The sequence below is a fragment of the Aristolochia californica genome, unplaced genomic scaffold, assembly GCF_029961685.1.
Source record: "Aristolochia californica isolate CCGP_79_NKW_82.1479 unplaced genomic scaffold, dmAriCali1.0.hap1 SCAF_8, whole genome shotgun sequence".
NCBI lineage: Eukaryota > Viridiplantae > Streptophyta > Magnoliopsida > Piperales > Aristolochiaceae > Aristolochia > Aristolochia californica.
The window spans coordinates 37,949,093-37,967,294 of NW_027182279.1; the positions used below are offsets into that span (position 1 = coordinate 37,949,093).

At 35.1% G+C, this 18,202-nt stretch overlaps 1 protein-coding gene across 1 annotated transcript; it reads left to right on the forward strand.

Moving 5' to 3' along the window:
* The first annotated feature begins 5,071 nt into the window (after positions 1–5,071).
* Positions 5,072–8,567, forward strand: LOC137938798 (uncharacterized). Its single transcript, XM_068783838.1, has 5 exons — positions 5,072–5,265; positions 7,481–7,595; positions 7,720–7,809; positions 7,941–8,039; positions 8,154–8,567. Exons 1-5 carry the CDS (start codon positions 5,198–5,200, stop codon positions 8,253–8,255), a joined length of 474 nt encoding a protein of 157 aa, XP_068639939.1. The 5' UTR covers positions 5,072–5,197; the 3' UTR covers positions 8,256–8,567.
* Positions 8,568–18,202: the final 9,635 nt, after the last annotated feature.

Genomic DNA, 18,202 nt, shown 5'->3' on the forward strand with positions numbered 1-18,202 from the left:
CCTATGTCTCACTTTGTCTCCACTCACCGGTTATCTCCATTTTGTTGTCACTTCTTTGCTTCTATTTCTTTTGTTTCTATTCCTCAGTCTTAGCAAGAGGCCCTCTAGCATCTAGGGTGGAAAGAGTGATGGATGAAGAGATAGCGGGCTTATATCAAAATCAAACTTGGACATTGGTTCATCTTCCTCCCGACAAAAAATCGATGGGGATGTAGGTGGGTATTTACTATCAAACATATTCCCGATGGTTCCGTGGCCTACTTTAAAGCACTACTTGTGGCCAAATGATACACTCAATGTTATGGTGTTGATTATAAGGAAACTTTTTTCCCTATGTCTAAATTGAACTCGATACATGTTTTACTCTTTCTTGCTGCTAATTCTTGTTGGCCTATTTAATAGCTTGACGTGAAAATTGCATTTCTCAATGGTGATATTAAGGAGGAGATGTATATGTATCAACCACTTGGATTTGTGGTTGAGGGGAAATTGGTATGCAAATTACAAAAAATCTTATATGGCCTAAAACAATCCTCTCATGCTTGGTTATACAAGTTTAGTCAAACAATATTTCGGTTTGGACTTACTAAGTGCTCTATAGATCATTCAATAGTTGTAAAGAAAACTACAAAGGGAGTGGTATTACTTGCTATATATATTGATGATATTGCTTTGATAAGTATTGACACATATAGCATAAGTCAAGTCAAACATAAAATATGCAAATGAATTCAAAACAAAGAACTTAGGATTCTTCAAATAGTGCTTTGGTATTGAGATCTTCCAGTCCAAGCATGAAATAATTATGTCATAAAGGAAATATGTACTTACTTAAAGATACATAAATAAAGGGATGCCGCCCAACCAATACTCCTATGAATGCAAATACCAACTTATGTGCTAGCTTCGGAGAGGATGTAGATGTGGGAAAATATCAAAGATTGGTAGGAACACTTATTTATCTGACTATGACCTTTACCTGATCTCTCCTTTGCAGTAGGTGTTGTTGATCATTACATGGATAAACTGCAACTTACTCACTGACATGCATTTGAAAGGATCCTCATGAATTTGGAAAAGGCTCAAGGGAAAGGGCTCCTATATAAATATCATAGTAATTTGAATATTGAAAGTTTTGTTGATGCAGGCTAGGCTGGATCTCTGGATGATAGAAAATCTACCTCTGGCTATTGTACTTTAATTGGAGGCAACTTAGTTACATGAAAAAGGAAAAAATAAAATGTTGTTGCAAGATCGAGTGTCGAGGCTGAACATAGGGCTATGGCTCATGCAATAAGTGAGCTTCTATGGATTAAATTTCTCCTGACAAAATTGGGATTCAACACAAAGTGTCTTATCGAATTTCATTGTGACAATCAAGTGGCCATTCACATTACATCCAACTTGGTCCTTCCATGAAATAACCAAACATATTGAAGTTTACTGTCATTTTATAAGAGAAAAAATACAAGTTGACATTATGTCTCAAACATATTTCCACTTAAGGGCAAGTTGTTGATACACTCACAAAGCCAGTTACCTCAAAGGTTCTAACTACTATATGTACCAAGCTAGGGATTTATGATGTCTTCTCATCACCAGTTTGAGGGGGGAGTGTTAGAAGATATAAGTGAATTTGGGGTAGCATTAAAGTCAAATAGTTGAGATTTTTTGTCTTTTATCCTCACCTATAAGGGTGATATAGTTGTAATACAAGGTTTTATAGTTCTGTAAATAAGCTTAAAAGGGAGGATTAGGCTTTCACTCACTCACAACCTTAATCCTCCCTCTTCATTCAAACGTGATCGCCTTCTCTTTACTAACCGTCTTCTCCTTCTTTCTCCTCTCCTCTTCTACTCCTCTTCTCTTCTTCTCTTTCTTCCTTCCTTCTCTCATTACTCCACATTATAAGCATAAATACCATGGAATCCTTAAAACAACACTACAACTCACAATTAAGATAAAGTTTTCACTGCAAAATGAATAAAAAGAAGGCATTTTGATTGTAACTATAATACCAGATGTTGGAAATGTACCACTTATGTTTTTCGTTCTTATTTACTCTAAAACCCAATTAGAAATATATCGGCAATGGCTTTACATGGTTTAGAAAAAGATTGAAACTAATAGTACTAAAACTAATGCACTAAGTAAAAGATTCTTAAATTCAACTTAAAATAGAGAATTGATAACTACACAAATTCCACTTAGCTCATGACTTCCATCACTAATATATCTAAGCCTAAATTTGCATGCCATTGATTCAGCCTCCCACAACAATGCCCCTTCCTATTTTGTTAGAAGAGAAGAGCAGAGATCCAAACTACCACAAACCCCCTCCTTGTAGAAAAAAAGGGTGATGAACACTTATGCTTTGCTATGAGAACAAAGCCCTTCAATTTTTTCTAAATAATAAGGAATTATAATAATAATTATCAATTTTATTATATTTAATTTTGATTATATAACTTAATTTAAAAATATGAGGTCTAAATAAAACTGCATGTAAACTGACATTGTAATCGCATTTTTATATTACCCTTAGGAGGTTAGTGCACTTCGAAAGTAGATTACCTAGAGAAAGTGAAAGTAAAAGAGCGAATTACCGGGTGATCTACTTTCTCTACCAAAATTAATTTTTTGTGTTAGTGTGCACAATAAAAAGTGCAATAAAGAGAGTAGGGAAAGGAAATATGAGACAAGGTGACAGCAAGAAGAAACGGGCTATGGGAGAGAAAGCGAATTCACTAGGGGAAGAAGGAAGTTCCATAAGAACGAGCAAAAATGAATTCACTTTCCACCCTAATATTCTTTGCGCACTAACACGTTTTTGTGACTTTCATCATCAACATGCCTTGTGCACTGATAGGACCTTTAATTTTATACTCTTATCGAGTTTTTGAATAATATTATAATTCAACTAAACCAAACTAAGGGGGGGTTAGTGCACATGACTCTGGACATGATCTTCATGCGCATTATACAGTTCATGTCCTGATGTCGTTAGGGAGCGCTGAAATTCATGTCATGTACATGAACATACATGACTCAAGAGTAAAGGGCGGAAAGTGTTTTTCGCTCGATTTTGAGAATCATCTACATGACTCTCGCGCGGGCTCTCTCTGGCTCAGACCGTCTCGCTCATTTCTCCTCATTTCGTTCCCGCACCTCCCTCTCGTTCCCGCAGCCCCTCTGTCGTCTCCCTGAAGCCCGAACTCTCTACTCCCTCTCTCGTCTCCGCCGTCCCTCTTCGGTCTCCTTCTCTACTGCCTCCATCTCTCGCTGCGAACGTCCTTCCGACGTCCTTCTCCTTCTCGGACTTGCTGTCCCTCTGAACCTCCCGCTCGCTTCTCCCTCTCTCTTATCTCTCTGTCTCTTCTTCCTCTCTTCTCCCTTTCGGCATCTCACTCCCTTCTCCCTCACGCTATTATTTTTTTCCCCAAAAGACCTTCCAATTTCTTGCGATTTCCTCTGTTTCAGTTTCGATTTTCTTCGATTTTGACATTTGAGCTTCTCGACCTCCCTCTCTTCTCCCTCTCTGCGTACCGTCGGAGCGCCACCTCTATCGGTGTTGCCCGCCGCCGTCGCCGTTGCCCACTGGCCCGTCACCGTCACCGTTGCCCGCTGGCTCGCCCCTGAGGAAGACGACGATAGTTTTTCGCCCCTGAGGAAGACGACGATAGTTTAAAACTATCGTCATCAAAATCATTAATTTATAAAATTTATTTATAAAATAATTATTTTTATTTATTTAATACATTTATTTTATAATTACTATATTAAAATAATGATTTAATAGTCATAATTAAAATATTTTTAAAATAAATATTTGATAAATTATTTTGGCATAATTATCCGATTGCTATAGTTAATTAAACCAATGGTTTTAAATTTTGTGATAATATATTATTAATTAATAATACATAAAATATATTATGTACAAATATATAGTGTGTTAAATTTATGATTAGATCAATTTTTTCTCTTAAATTATTCATTTTTAGGTTAAAGTATATCATATGTTATTAATAACTCCACGTATTACTTTCATTTTATTTATTTATAATGTTATTTATTTATTATTTTTAATTAATCATGTGCGTATTTCATTGGCTCATGTAATTACCATATTAATGCATAATAAAATATCTAATTCAATTAATAAATATATTAATATATTTAATTATACATTAAATAATTTATTCGTGTATTAATAATGGTTGTTTTACCTAATTTGGGGTTTAAAGATTATGTTGTAATTAAGTGTACTGTAAAGGTTTAGAGATTCTCTTGTTTTTAATGTTTTTCTCATGTTGGGGCACTAACACTGGAAACTGTTTTCCAGTGCACATGAAGTCGTCAACACTAACACCAAGTACGAAGATGATCTTCATGTACATGACTGACATGATCTTCATGTTGGACATGAACTTGATCTTTATGTATCCATTTGGGGGACTAACCCCCCCTAAGGCTGGGCATTAAGTTGAGTTTTATTGTGAACTTGACTCAACCCGACCCAAAAATCTTGGGTTTGGGTTTCATCTTCCGCGGTCGAGACAATGTTGGAAAAAAAAAACCCTTTGAATTTCATGTCGAAGATAGGTTTTCACAAACTTGATTTGTGGGGACGTGACAAGGGTATAAAATGAGGTATGGATAGGTCAAGGATGGGTTGGGTTTAAATCGGGTTCATAGTGATAGTGATCGAGTCAGAGTCAGGTTTAATATTTCGGTTTTTTTTTTTCAGGTTTTTGGGTGGGGGTTCCTTGTCAAGGTTCGGGAAACTCGACTCCGGCCTGACCCATGCTCACCCTTAAACCAAACACACCTGAACCAGTACAAGCAGGCCACCGGTTCGGCTGCGTACGACTCAAGTCCCTCAGTTCCGTTCAAAAGGCAGCAGCAGAGGCGGCGCGCACTATTTCAAAATCAAACAGCGGTGGTTCCATGTTTCAGTGTCCCTCTTCGTAAATTTACCCAAAGCTAGGTGTATTTACCTTTCTACGCAGTACTTTAAGACAAGTCGACTCTGCGTCGCCTACTTAAAACCCGACCGACCGATCTCCGAGGCGTGTTCCGACCCGAACCCGTGTCTTTGGCTCTTTCCTCCCCACCCTTCGCTATCGAAGGATCCGAGACAGGCAGCCAAGGCAGATTTCTCCGCTTCTGTCTTCTCTCCTCAGCTTCGCCTTCCATGGGTTTCTTCTCTTTCGCCGGAAGAGTTCTCTTCGCATCCGTCTTCATACTCTCCGCTTGGCAAGAGTAAGAGTTGACAACGAACCGCCTCTTTTACTCTATGCATGACTTAGATCTCCTGCAACCTTTATTTGCTTTTGTTTCTCTTTCACTGTTTTGCATTTTTGTTTTTTAATAAATTGAGCTCTTATTTACTTGTCTTTCTTGTTGATTTTTTGACTTTATGAGCTCTTGGCTTCGGTTGGGTTGGTGCGGAACCGTGCAAGTTTGGTTTTTTAGTTATTGTGACCGTGGTTTAGTTTGTTAGGTATTTGGATCTGGTGGCTTTTAGTGCTGGAAGCAGCGTTTGGCTGCCTTGACGTTGCGTGGGTTTGGATCTGGTATTTAATATGCCTTTTAGGTTCTTCTTTGTCTGCTTGTTAGGAACTTTTGTCGATCTGTGCTGGTTATGGCGCATTTTGAAGTTTCTGTGCTTGTGGGTGATCTGCTGACTTGGGCGATTGACTTCGGTCTTTTGCGGATGCTAAATTTGGTTATTTTTTCTTTTTTATTTACGGTGATGTTTATGTTTGTGGCGTTGTTTGAGCTGGGCCGCCGTTAAAAAGAAGTGACCGTTTCTGGATGGCAGTTTTTACGCCTTATGTTATGTCAATACTCAGTTCATTTAGATTTGATTGTAGTGTGGTAGGTTTTCAGTGTAGTAAATATGCTGCAGGAATTAGAAGTAACTAATGACGATAATTAGGGTCATTATGTGAAATATTTCCTTCTAAGTTGTAGTAAAAAAAGGGGAAGTGTTGATTCCTGGCAAGTGTGTCGCTATATGAATCATGAAATGGCTTCATTAATGTAAATGATTGGAAGGATTAGTGGTATTCGATGTTCCAGTTGACTAGGTCAAAGCGACCCTGTTGGAACAGAAATTTGCGCATATTCAGGCTTATTTAGTGTATATATTTATTCTGTAATTCCATTATGATTTGGAAGAGCTGTGATAGGAAGCATCTGTAGTGGAGGTTACAATTATTTGTTTTGCATTGAGCTGCTACTTTTCTTTAAGATTCTTCTATTCTGTTTTGAATTTGTGATTCTTCTGTTTTTAGTTTTCTAATGCAGCAACTTATTATGGTCATTCTTGGGTAATTGCAAACTCTCTATTTATAAAGGCGTGGTATCAACCTCTGATTCAGTGTTATTTTCTCTCTTTTCTCTCTTTTGTCAACTTGTATAAACATTTGTAACCCCATTGGTACCATCAAGTAAAAAATTTTATTTGCATGTAATGTTAGCTAACTTGATTTGGAATATGTTATATAAGAAGATTGGAGATGGAAAACCATATGTTAAAAATAAAATATAAACAGAGGAAAATAAAAATAGTACCTAACCAGAGGTAGGCACATTATCAAAGTAACACATGTTAATTTTTGTGGCACAAGTGGAGTTTGCAGTTTCCTTCTATTATTTCCAATATTCTTTCCTTTTATTCACTCAGACCTGTCATCTCCCTGTGCATATTATACCAGTAAAATTGTTTATATCCGTGCAAAAAAAAAAAAAAAAGGTCCGTGCAAAGTGTAGTTAGCTATTCTCATACATATAATATACATATTGATTTTCTAAAACCCTGTGTTCTGATTCATAGACATTGAAATTGTAAAGTGTCATTCTGAATTGTTGATTTCAAATGACACTTAGTTCACTTCTCCAGTTCATGACTTTTTGTGGTTTTGCTCCTAAAAGAGGGTATCGACGACTAGTGGGTGTGTCTTCCTTGTTTCAGAAAATGGTGTACTTCTATTACTAACATGCTATATGACTGGTCTACATCTTGTCTTACTTAATTGATAGTAACTGCTTCTGTATATTGTCACATGAACTATCTTATGATGAAAAGTCACAATCTTCTTGCTTTTTACTTAAATCCTTTTGCAGCTGGCCCACAGCCTATCAGTAACATATGAATTATCATCCAAGTTTTCATTTATTTTGATCTTTTGAATCCTTTTTGAACCCAAAACCATTTGGAGGGATGTTTTTATACAGATGAAATTTGTAACAATAAAAACATGAAAAATATATAATGGGCGGGGTTGGAGATTTTTGCAGAGTTACTATTTAAGAAAGAATTATGGAGTAGAAAAGTTACTTGATTATTTAAATGGTTGTAGCCTACCATATAATTTTCTTACGCATGCTAAAAGCACAAATTTGACAAAATTGATTTCAATTTGTTGAGGAGTGCCTGCTGGGATCCATTTAATTGTTGTTTTGTCTTCAGGTTTAATGAATTTGGTGCTGATGGTGGGCCAGCAGCGAAGTTATGGGGTCCAAAATTTGAAGGTTTCTCGAATCATGTTACCCATAATGTGGGGTTCCAGTTGCCTGAATTAGAAGTAAGGACCAAGCACCACTCAAGGGCATTAACTCAATTTTCATATAGTTAGTTACACTCTATAGTTAAAAGTTTGGTACTTCGGTTGTAGTTCTCATTACGATACACTCTACATGTGTTCACAGATCAAACATCTAGTTGCAGCAGCAATAGCACTTAAGGGGGTTGGAGGTGTTCTCTTTATCTTTGGAAGCACCTTTGGTGCATATCTATTGGTGAGTATTAGATTTGAAAGTCCTTGTATGTTTTTTTTTTTTTTTCATTTTTATTGTCTTTTGTTCATCCTAAAATCTTGATACACTCAGTAACTTATGCTACTGAAACTTGTGACTATTTCTCCCTGCAGGTTCTCCATCTTTTACTTTCTACTCCTATATTATATGACTTCTACAACTATGATATTGAGAAGCATGAATTCAGTTTGCTCTTCGTCAAGTTTACACAGGTTTTTCATCTTCTGCTGTATATCTGTGGATAAATATACCCAGAATTTGTGCTTTGTGTTTGTTTCTCAAACTTCTAATGCTTGATACTGAGGTAACTGTTTTCATTCCTGCAGAATCTGGCACTCTTTGGGGCACTACTGTTTTTCCTAGGGATGAAGAACTCCATTCCAAAAAGACAACCTAAAAAGAAATCTGCTAAAACAAAGACGAATTAGATTGGATATCGAAACTGTAATTGTCGGAGGAAGAAGATGGTGGCTTTCAGTCTCTGGGTCGGGTCGCCATGATATGGTGACATGGTAAACTTGTTTACCCTTTTTTTGTATGTCTTTGTATTGGTTATTTGAGGGGTCTGTTATTTAATGGCATTACTGATTAGAACCTTTATCAGATGAATTAAGATTTAGAGAGTTTTTCTGTTAGACAGTACAATGTTGGATATTTTTACACGGGGACCTGTTTTATTTGAGACTTTTGTTCACATATGAGTCTTCATGGAATAAACTAAAAGGTCATGAATTTGGTGAGCCCTTTTTGAGGTAGAACTAACCATGGCATGGAGATAAGATTTGATAAAACAGAACTTTCATTGCTTCTTTCGAATGGGATGGATGGATGAATGGCCTGTATTCTAATGCTCTCAAAGTGTTTGATTTCCTGACAGTACACTTTCCCAAGATGTATTGACTAATGAGGGCTTCAAGCAAGTGAGTTTGTTCTCAGTGATAGAAGTGAACTACCATTTAGAAAAATAAGAAAATGTTTGTATTCTTTCAATGTGTATGAAACAAGAAAGTTCGACTTGTGAAACAGAACTGAAAGCTCTTCTTAATACAAATCGAAGAGTGGCTTGTTTTACAACCTTTTACTTTCAGTCTACTGACCTATTTAAATGCTTTTTCTTCCTCCTATTTTTATTTTTATCGATGAGAAATACCATATCTGATCAGGCCTGATTGAGTTGTACTCGTCAACCTACACTAGGGGTGGTGCCAATACCAAGCCAAGCCAAACCGGTTTACAAATCGCAGTTTGCAAAAAACTCAGTTTAGAACTTGAAATAAGACATGTTTATGTTTAAGTATAACAAGTCAAACTTGAGATTTTCAAGTTCGGTTTGTTAGTTTATGGGCTGACAATGCACTTGAGAAACCCATTGGAAACGTGGGAGAGTCTCTTCCTCTCTTTTGTCTCTTTCAATGACAAAGGAGGTGATTAAATGGCCTTACCTATTACTTTGTATGAACAAATGAGGGAGAGAGGAGTGACGCACAAGCTTTTCTGTTTGGATTAGTTGACTTAGTTTTAGGGGTCATGCCCAAAAAGGTTGTTGTCTCTTGGCTGCCTTTGGTTCAGTTTGGAGTGGTTGGTTTGACCGAGTTGGTGTTGGACCAAAATGGGTTTTTTGTTGGATTCCTTGAGCATGGGTTGTTCTCCTTTTTTATTCAAAAGACAAAAATACCCTCGTACATTAAAATTACATAAAAAAGGCTTTTCCTAGGCTAAGGTGGCCAAAATTATTAAAAATCCCTATGCTTAAAAATACAAAAAAAAATGCCTTTTCTACTTAAATTACATATGGTTTTGGGAAATAATATATGTAGCAATTTCAAAATTTTGGATACCCTTGAAGATGTGAACTTACAAAAATGCCCCTCCAAATGTGCAAATTTATGTGTCACCCCTTTGAGGGGGGGTTAATAGCTATCTTTCCCTCGAACTGATGACTGTAATTCCAATATAAATTTTGGTTAATGTAAACAATTTCTTCAAATTTTGGTCAAAATATAAAAACATGGGAGGGAAAAGCTTTTTTTTGAAAAATTTCTCATCTTCTTCTTCCTTGATCGAAACTTGATTTTAGCTGTGTACGAAAAGACAATTTTACGATTTCCTCTTGCCCTTTCTTTTTCTTCTTCAAATTTTCTTTTTTTCTTCACTCCTCTCGTTCCATTTGGTTTTCGAAGCACGAGAAGAAAGTCGCCACCAAGATAAGAGTTTCCGTCACTGAGGTATGTGAGTGCTTTTGCTTTTACTCTTGGTTTTAGTAATTCTCTCCGAGCTCTCTCCTTTCATTCTTTTGGTCACTTTTTAGTTTCTTCTCTCTTTCGTTCTCAGTTTCTGGGTTTGGGACGAAGGTCCTGCTGGGATTTTCGCACTACCAGACTCAGTGCCTTCTACTATTGCTCGAGATCACCGGGGTTCGGTCCTTCTTTGCCCCCTTTTCTTCTGGTGGTCGGAAAAGTTTAATTTCTGAGAGATCCACTAGTTGGTTTAATTACCAATCGGATCTCCAAGAAGATATTCGTAACCCTTTCTCACTAGATCCATTGAGGACAAAGTTTATCTTCTAGTGATCGTCTTTGAGGAAATGTCCCTAAGGGTAATTCCCCTTCTCTCAGAGAGATCTTCTAGTCGGCTTAATCACTAAGTGGGTCAATGAGGAGATGCTATTAAGGACAGAAATTTATCTCTGAGATATCATCTAGTTGGTTTAACTACCAATTATGTGTTTGAGGAGTTGTCTGCAAGGGTAAACCCTTGTTCACAAGATCCATAGGCTATTGTCATTTGTTTGGGTAGAAATTTTTGTGCTCCTGCTGGGACCTTCATGGTTTCATCAAGTCAAAGCAAGCTTCCCTCACTTCAACTTGGAAGATTTTTGTCTACATTTGAGCAATCTTGTTAAATTCTAAGGTCTTGAAATATTGTATGCTAGCTTAAGGAACAAGCGAAGAAAGAGAGAAAATATGGAGAGAAGAAGAGAAGAGAATTTGGAAGTGTGAGTGGTAGATAGAGGAAGAATGAGAGATATAAGAGAGGACAAAAACATAAAGAGAAGCTCTCCCTAGGGTTAGGTCAATTCCCTCTTATTCCTTTATTTATGATCAATCAAAACATTACATAATGACAAAAAAATTCTCTTTAGGGACAAAACAAAACAAAAAAAAGATAATATAATTACAACTCAGTTCTTTTTAATACTTTCTCTTAATCTGGTTTGTAAACATCATAAACGCCCAACTTAATATACAAACCTTGGAAGTGACCAATTGTTATTGCCTTGGTAAAGATATATGCGACTTAATTCCTAGAAGGGACGTATTGTACGGTAATAGTTCTAGCTTGTAGTTTTTATCAAAACATAAAATGTTAGTCAATCTCAATGTGTTTGGTTCTTTTATGAAAGACAAGATTTGTAGTAATCTAAATGATTGCTTGATTGTCTCAATAGAGTTGCATAGAATTTTTTATAGAAATTCAAGTTCCGTCAACAAAAACTTCAACTATAACATCTCACTTACTGTGTGGATCATAGAAGAATATTCTCTCTGTGCTTGTCTTTGCTACCACATTTTGTTTCTTATTGCATCGAGTGACACAATTACCATCAACTATAAAGCAATAATCCTAAGCGGATTTTCTATTACTGAGAGACCTTGTCCAATCAAAACATGAAAAACCCTCAAAATTAATATGCTCATTGCATTTATAGAGTAGTCCTTATTTTGAATTTTTCTTATGATATCTTAAAATCCTTTCCAATGCTTGCCAATGTGAGAACTGAGGTTGATGCATAAACTAACTAATAATACTTATAACAAAAGAAATATTAGGTCTTGTCATTGTAAGATAGATAAACTTATCAACCAGCTATTGAAATTTTCTAACATATGTATCATTTTTGGACATGTAATTTGACGTTTGAGGTCCATAGGAGCATCAAGTGGTCGACTTAAGCATACTAGTCTCTTTTAGCAAGTCTAACACATTTCCTTTGATACAGAATTATGCCATGTCGAGATCGGAGCACTTAAATCCCAAGAAAATATTTAAGGAAAATAAGAACCTTGGTTTGAAACTCCTTTCCAAACTGCTCCTTCATCCGTTGAATAACTTTTAAATTAGTAAGAACCATTTCATCTATATATACTACCATAAAAATTACACCTAAGTTAATATGTTTTACAAACTCTGAATGATTTGCATTATACTTCTTAAAACCATAGCCAATAGCAACTTTATTGTTCTCAAACCAAGCCCTAGGGAATTATTTTAGCCCACAAATTGGCTTCTTAAGATTACACATCTCCTCCCCTTTAATCACATATTCGGGTGGTTAAACCACCTCATGTACATCTCTATGGAGAAAAAAACATTTTTAACTTCTAATTGATTAAGAGATCATTGAAAATTTGTGGTATGAGAGATAAGAACCTTGTCGAATTTAGTGTAAATACCAGAGAGAAGGTTTTTTCATGATTGATTCCATAGGATCGAGTGTAACCTTTGGCAACCAATTGTGATTTAAGATGAAAAATACTTCCATTCGGTATGTGCTTTATTATAAAAACCTGTCTATAACCCACATGTCACTTTCCTTATGGAAGAGATGTCAACTCTCATGCGTTATTGTCATATATGGTCATCATCTCCTCCTCCATGACAACTTTCCACCTTGAAACTAGTAGAGCCTCAACATCATTTTTGGGAATGAATACAAAAGATAAGGCCACTAAGAAAGAACAACAACTAGAAGACAAATAGTGAGTAGAAATAAAATGTGAAATAGGAGGAGAAGTGGAGGCTTGTTTCAAATGGGATTACTAGATTGGGATTCTTTCCTTATTGAAATGGGACTTGTTTCAAATGGTGGTCCGAAAACAATGAGAGATGGAGGACTACTAACTTCAAAATCATCAACAAACGACATGGGGGATTGCGGTCCAATTGTAAAAGGTTCATATTGCTCATCCAAATAGTTGAGAGAGAGGCTGATCTTGTGGTGCAATAAGCATATAAATTCCTGTAGATGAAGATTGAAAATCAAGAGAGGAACTTGAGTAGAATGGCTGATCCTCAAAGAATGTTCCATCAGTAGAGAAAATGGTTTTATGAGAAGGAATGTAACACACATAACCTTTTTGACGGGATCAAGTTTATTTCAACTTGGGGATAGATAGTGTACATAAAAAAATACATCCAAATACTCTCTGTGGAAGTGGAAAAAGATCATAGTTAGGTAAGAGAGTAAAGAAAGGTGATTTATGGACAAGAACACTGGAATGCTTGTGATTGATGAAATGACAAGTTGTGATATCTCCAAAAGGCCAAAACAATTGAGGCTCACACACAAATAGTAATAATGCTTGAGTTGCTTCTAATAAGTATCTATTTCTTTCTTTTAGCTACTCCATTTTGTTGAGTGTATAGGTACATAATGTTTAATGAATGGTTTATTTTTCTTTTTTATTTGCAAAAATTTTTAAATTTTAATAATAAATACTCTTAAGTATTATCAAATGAAAAATTTGTAATTTGTTTCCAAATTGAGTTATAGCCATGACACAAAAAGATTCAAATGTAGGAAATACTTCTGCTCATTTTTCATTAGATGAATCTAAGCAATTATAGTACAAGCATAAAAAAATAACAAAGTATTGGGACAATAATATTTTGGACTGGATCCAAACATCTGAATGAGCTAAGAAAATAGACTAGAACTAATTTTTTTAGAACAACAAGGAAAAAGACTTCTATGATGTTTACATAACATGAAAAACTCAAATGACAATGTAGAAACATATTTTAAAGTAGGAACTAAAAATTGCAACATAGAAAATGGAGGCTAACCTAATCTATTGTGCCACTAGATCACTCGCTGATCTAAAGTTGCCATAGGTGAAATTGTTTCGTTGTTGAAATAATAGAGACCTCATTCATGACCTTCACCAATCATCTGTTTGGTCTAAATATTCTGAAAAACACAATAAGATGGAAAAATGTTTTGTAAAAAAAACTTTGTTGTTATCTAATTAATAGACCTAAGACATAGGAAATTATGAGACAAACATAAAATTGGAAAGTGGCAATGAAGGTGGAGGAGAAGAAGTATCAATGCCTTGAACTTTGGTTTGGGAACCATCAACAAGTCACGGGAAATCAACAACCTTTTGGCAAATTGAGACCAACTTAAATATTTTGATACACCTTTGTGGGATAGTAGTTATACTAAATAAATCAGATTTTTCAAACTCGTAGGAAAGGTTTTAAGAACCTTCAGTCATATTGAATGAAGGCATGTGAATGAATGACTACAAGAACAAGATTAACTTTAACTGAAATTAACCAAGTTGAATACTTATTTGGGGTTTTAAAACATATGATCTATTAATGATTGTAAGGAAAGATCAATTAGGTAGAACCCAACTAAGTGATTTTAAATTGTATGATTGACCATTGAACCTTGACTAATCGATTAAACATATCATACCAAAGTGATTTTAAAATGTATGATCAATCATTTTAACTTTGATTGACCTATCATATATAAAATTGTGGCAAAAAAATGAACATTTAACTTTCAAACTCTAGGGACAAAGATGATTAAGAGTGGATTAAAGGGGTTTTTGAAACTCCTAAAGGGGTAGGAAAAAACCTGTTTTTGCATGAATAAATTTTTTTCAACATATTTTTCATGTGAAAATAAGAAAAACTTATTTGAGCTTATGTAGACTTCTGAACTCCATTAGAAGATTGTAGCATCAAGCAATAACATGGTATAAGATAAATCCTTGCTATGATACCATGTTAAATTCTAGGTTCTTGAACCTCTATATGCTAACTTTAGAAATGTGAGAAGAAAGTGAGTAAAGAAGAAGAAGATAAGAGAAGAGAAAAAATGAAAGTGTAAGTGTAGAGAGAGGAAGAGCAAGAGATGTGAGTGAGAGGAAGGTTTTGCCTTGAGTTTTCCGGTTCTTTATACAAACCTTATTATCATGTCTCTTGAAGGAATTGCATGTAAAATGTTTGATTTGCAAATATTAGTACAAATATGGTTAAGTTTTATTATCATAAAAATATAGGTGAAAGCCAACCAAGAGAAATAGTTGTGGCTCAACAACCCATTCAATTTGCCAACAGATTGGTTGTTCGTCTTTGTCAAATTCAAGGAAAAACTCACTAAAATCCCAATGGATAGTTCCAATAGTTTGGAGCCACTCTTGGCTAACCAATGCATGTCCCCTTGACGGGTAATATAGAAGCATTAATGAGTATCGAGGTGCTCAAAATGCATAAAGGCACTAGCCAAGACACGAGTGAATATCAAAGATATTGTCCATTTTCTTCCGTACTTGAGAAGAGGAACCTTTAGATTGATCAAATTCCAATCATTTGATAACCTTTCTATAAAGAAATTTATGCGTGTTTTTGTGGTCCAACAAGACTATAAATGCAATATTTTCATAGTTCCCTTCAACTTCATAGTGTAAGGGTAAGTATTCCCTGCCATGGTGTGGATGGCTGCTCAAGCTCATAACTACTACCTTGGGCTGTTCATCATTGGCATATTTTCGACGATCTAACCTTATATCTAGTCTGCTAAATTCAATGGCCTGATGGGAATGAGACGAGCTTTTAGTGGAAGAGCCATGAGGTCCCCTCTTATATACCTAAACGTTTTCCTTGAATAAGTCTAGCTAGCTTCAAGAGATTGACTCAAATTGTCAATATTAGTGTTCATGAATTCAATTTCCCCTTCCAACTCTTCAAATCTATTGCTCACAACATTCCTACAACCTAAAATATTTTTTTGTTGTCTATTCAATCGATGGTACATAGACTCCTCTAGGTTGCAGGAATGCCAACTTTGAAAACTAACGATATGTTCTTGAGATTGAACTAAAGAGGATGTGATGGAAGTAAGAAGAATCATGGGGAGGAATTGTGGATAGTTGTCTCAATTGAAGAACACATGGCCTCCCTAGTTTGAACATAAAAGAATTTCATAGAGTTTGGTTGATTCCCATCTATTCGAGCTCCTCTTTTTTATTAGGTTTCCATAGAAGAAAGTAAAATGACATGATAACCTTTAGTTAATTAACCTTCTCTTTTACAAAAAAAAATTGTGTTCTAATGACTCTTTTACCCTTAGCCGACCCTTCCCTTTTACAATAAAACATGCATGCAAAACAATAACGGAAATAACATCCTAACAGCTTGAGCTTATGATAAAGAGCAAATATCATATCACAAGTACAACCTTAAACTTTTGCTTATGATATTGTCATAAATGTTTTTTTCTCAATGTGCATAGCATCTAAATTATGTCAATTTTGACCAATAATATAGCTAAAAAATATGTTCCTCTTCGACCAATTCAACTTAGTAGGATATTGTTTCCTCTTCTTATTGGTTTGTATTTTGCCAAAGGGCTCATGGTGAAACTTATGCAATTGCCTCTTAATGTCATTGTTTGACAACTGAATTGTGGGGAGTTGACCATCAAACATGCTACTCCTTTGTCATGTATGTAGAAGTAGAAAGTGAAATTGCCTCATATAACATTCTTTCTCTTCATATTTCATGCTCCAAGAACATATCCTCAGACATGTCAACTTTCTTTTAGTATTCCAATCCAACAGAGAATTGAAAGCCAAAAAATTATTTATGGTTCAAAGAAATGTAGCGTGCATCCTAAAAACCTCTCTTGTAAATACAATACACACATGTACACCCTTCCCCATAGTTCTTTTAATTCATTCACAATGGGCGCAAGTACTCATAGTACTTGTTGAATAGCAAGTATGAAAAAGTCTTATATTACTCTCACAGAAAAAGAGTCTTATGAAGCAATAATTAATATCTCTTCTATCTTTATCTCTTTTTTCATCTTGATTGAATCAATTTCTTTCTTCCTGTTTTAGTTTCTTCCCTTAAAAAAACCATGGCAGGCGACCATGAGAGAAGTCGAGCGAAGCAATTTCTTCGTCATTGTCATCATCATCGGTGGCGGCCTGGTCCAATGCCGTTTCAGAAGCTTATCCTCAAGAATAGCTAGAGATTTCCACATTGCATAGATGCATTGTCTAAACTTCTACATGGTGGGTTTTCTTGGATTGCCATCTCGGTAGCGGCTTCTAGAGTTACTGAAATCGCAACTGATACTTCCTCCAAGTAGGCTTGTTCGGGATCAACCCTTGAATCATTCACAAATCCTTCTCCTCGACCTTGCTTCTGTCTATAATTAGTTCTTCTCGGACCTGCTTTTGTCTATAACTGGTTCTTCGGCTAGGTGGAATCCCTTTGATTTTCGTGGCAGAGACTCTAACGGAGGGTTGGGGATAGCCCACGATGAACTTGAAATGAAGTTAAGATTTTATTTCATCTTAAATGAATTGATTCAACTTCAACTCATCCTTGGGTGTTAGTGTAAACGAGTTCAAGTGCACTAGAAAACAGTTCCAATGTTAGTGCCCCAAAATAAAAATTTTGATATAAACAAGAGAATGAGGAACTTTTTATAATATACTTAAATAGAATATATACCTAAACAAAAAATTAACCAAAATAAACATGGTTACTACACTTGATTTAATGTGTAGTATTAAAATATATTAATAAACTAATTAATGAAAGACTATATTATATTACTTAATGATTATAGTTTATTATAAATTAATATAATAATTATGCGTGACTAGAATAAATTATAAAAAAAATTAAAAAGTAAAAAATAACAGAAGCGAATATAATAAATAAATAAATTATTTTTTAATAACATAAGATATATTTTAACATTAAAATCACTAATTTAATACAGTAATAAATAAATAAATATTATAAATATAATAAATAAATAATTTTATCAATAACATAACATATTTTTTAAATATTATTAATTAATAATATATTGCCACAAAATTTAAAACCATTGGTTTAATTAATTATAGCAATGGGATAATTAAACCAAAATAATTTATAAAATGTTTACTTAAAAAAATTTTAATTACAACTATTAAATCACTAAATTAATACAATAATTACAAAATGAATATACTGAATAAATAAAAACAATTATTTTATAAATAAAAAAATATGGATAATGAAGTTATGGCGCGGTTTAATTTTTCTTAACTTAAAAAAATTAAACCAACGTCATCTTCCTCATGGCAGGAGACAACGGGGGGCCAGCAGGCAACAACGACGGAGGCGGTGCTCCTACAGTATGCTGAGAGGAAGAAGAGAGGGTGACCGAGAGGCTCTGCAATGGAGCGACAACACGACTTTACAACAGAGGCTTGGCCTCACATGCTTTGTGATGGCAACTCTGTGATGGAGGCCGAGAGGGAGAAGAGAGGGAGGCCAAGAGGGAGAAGAT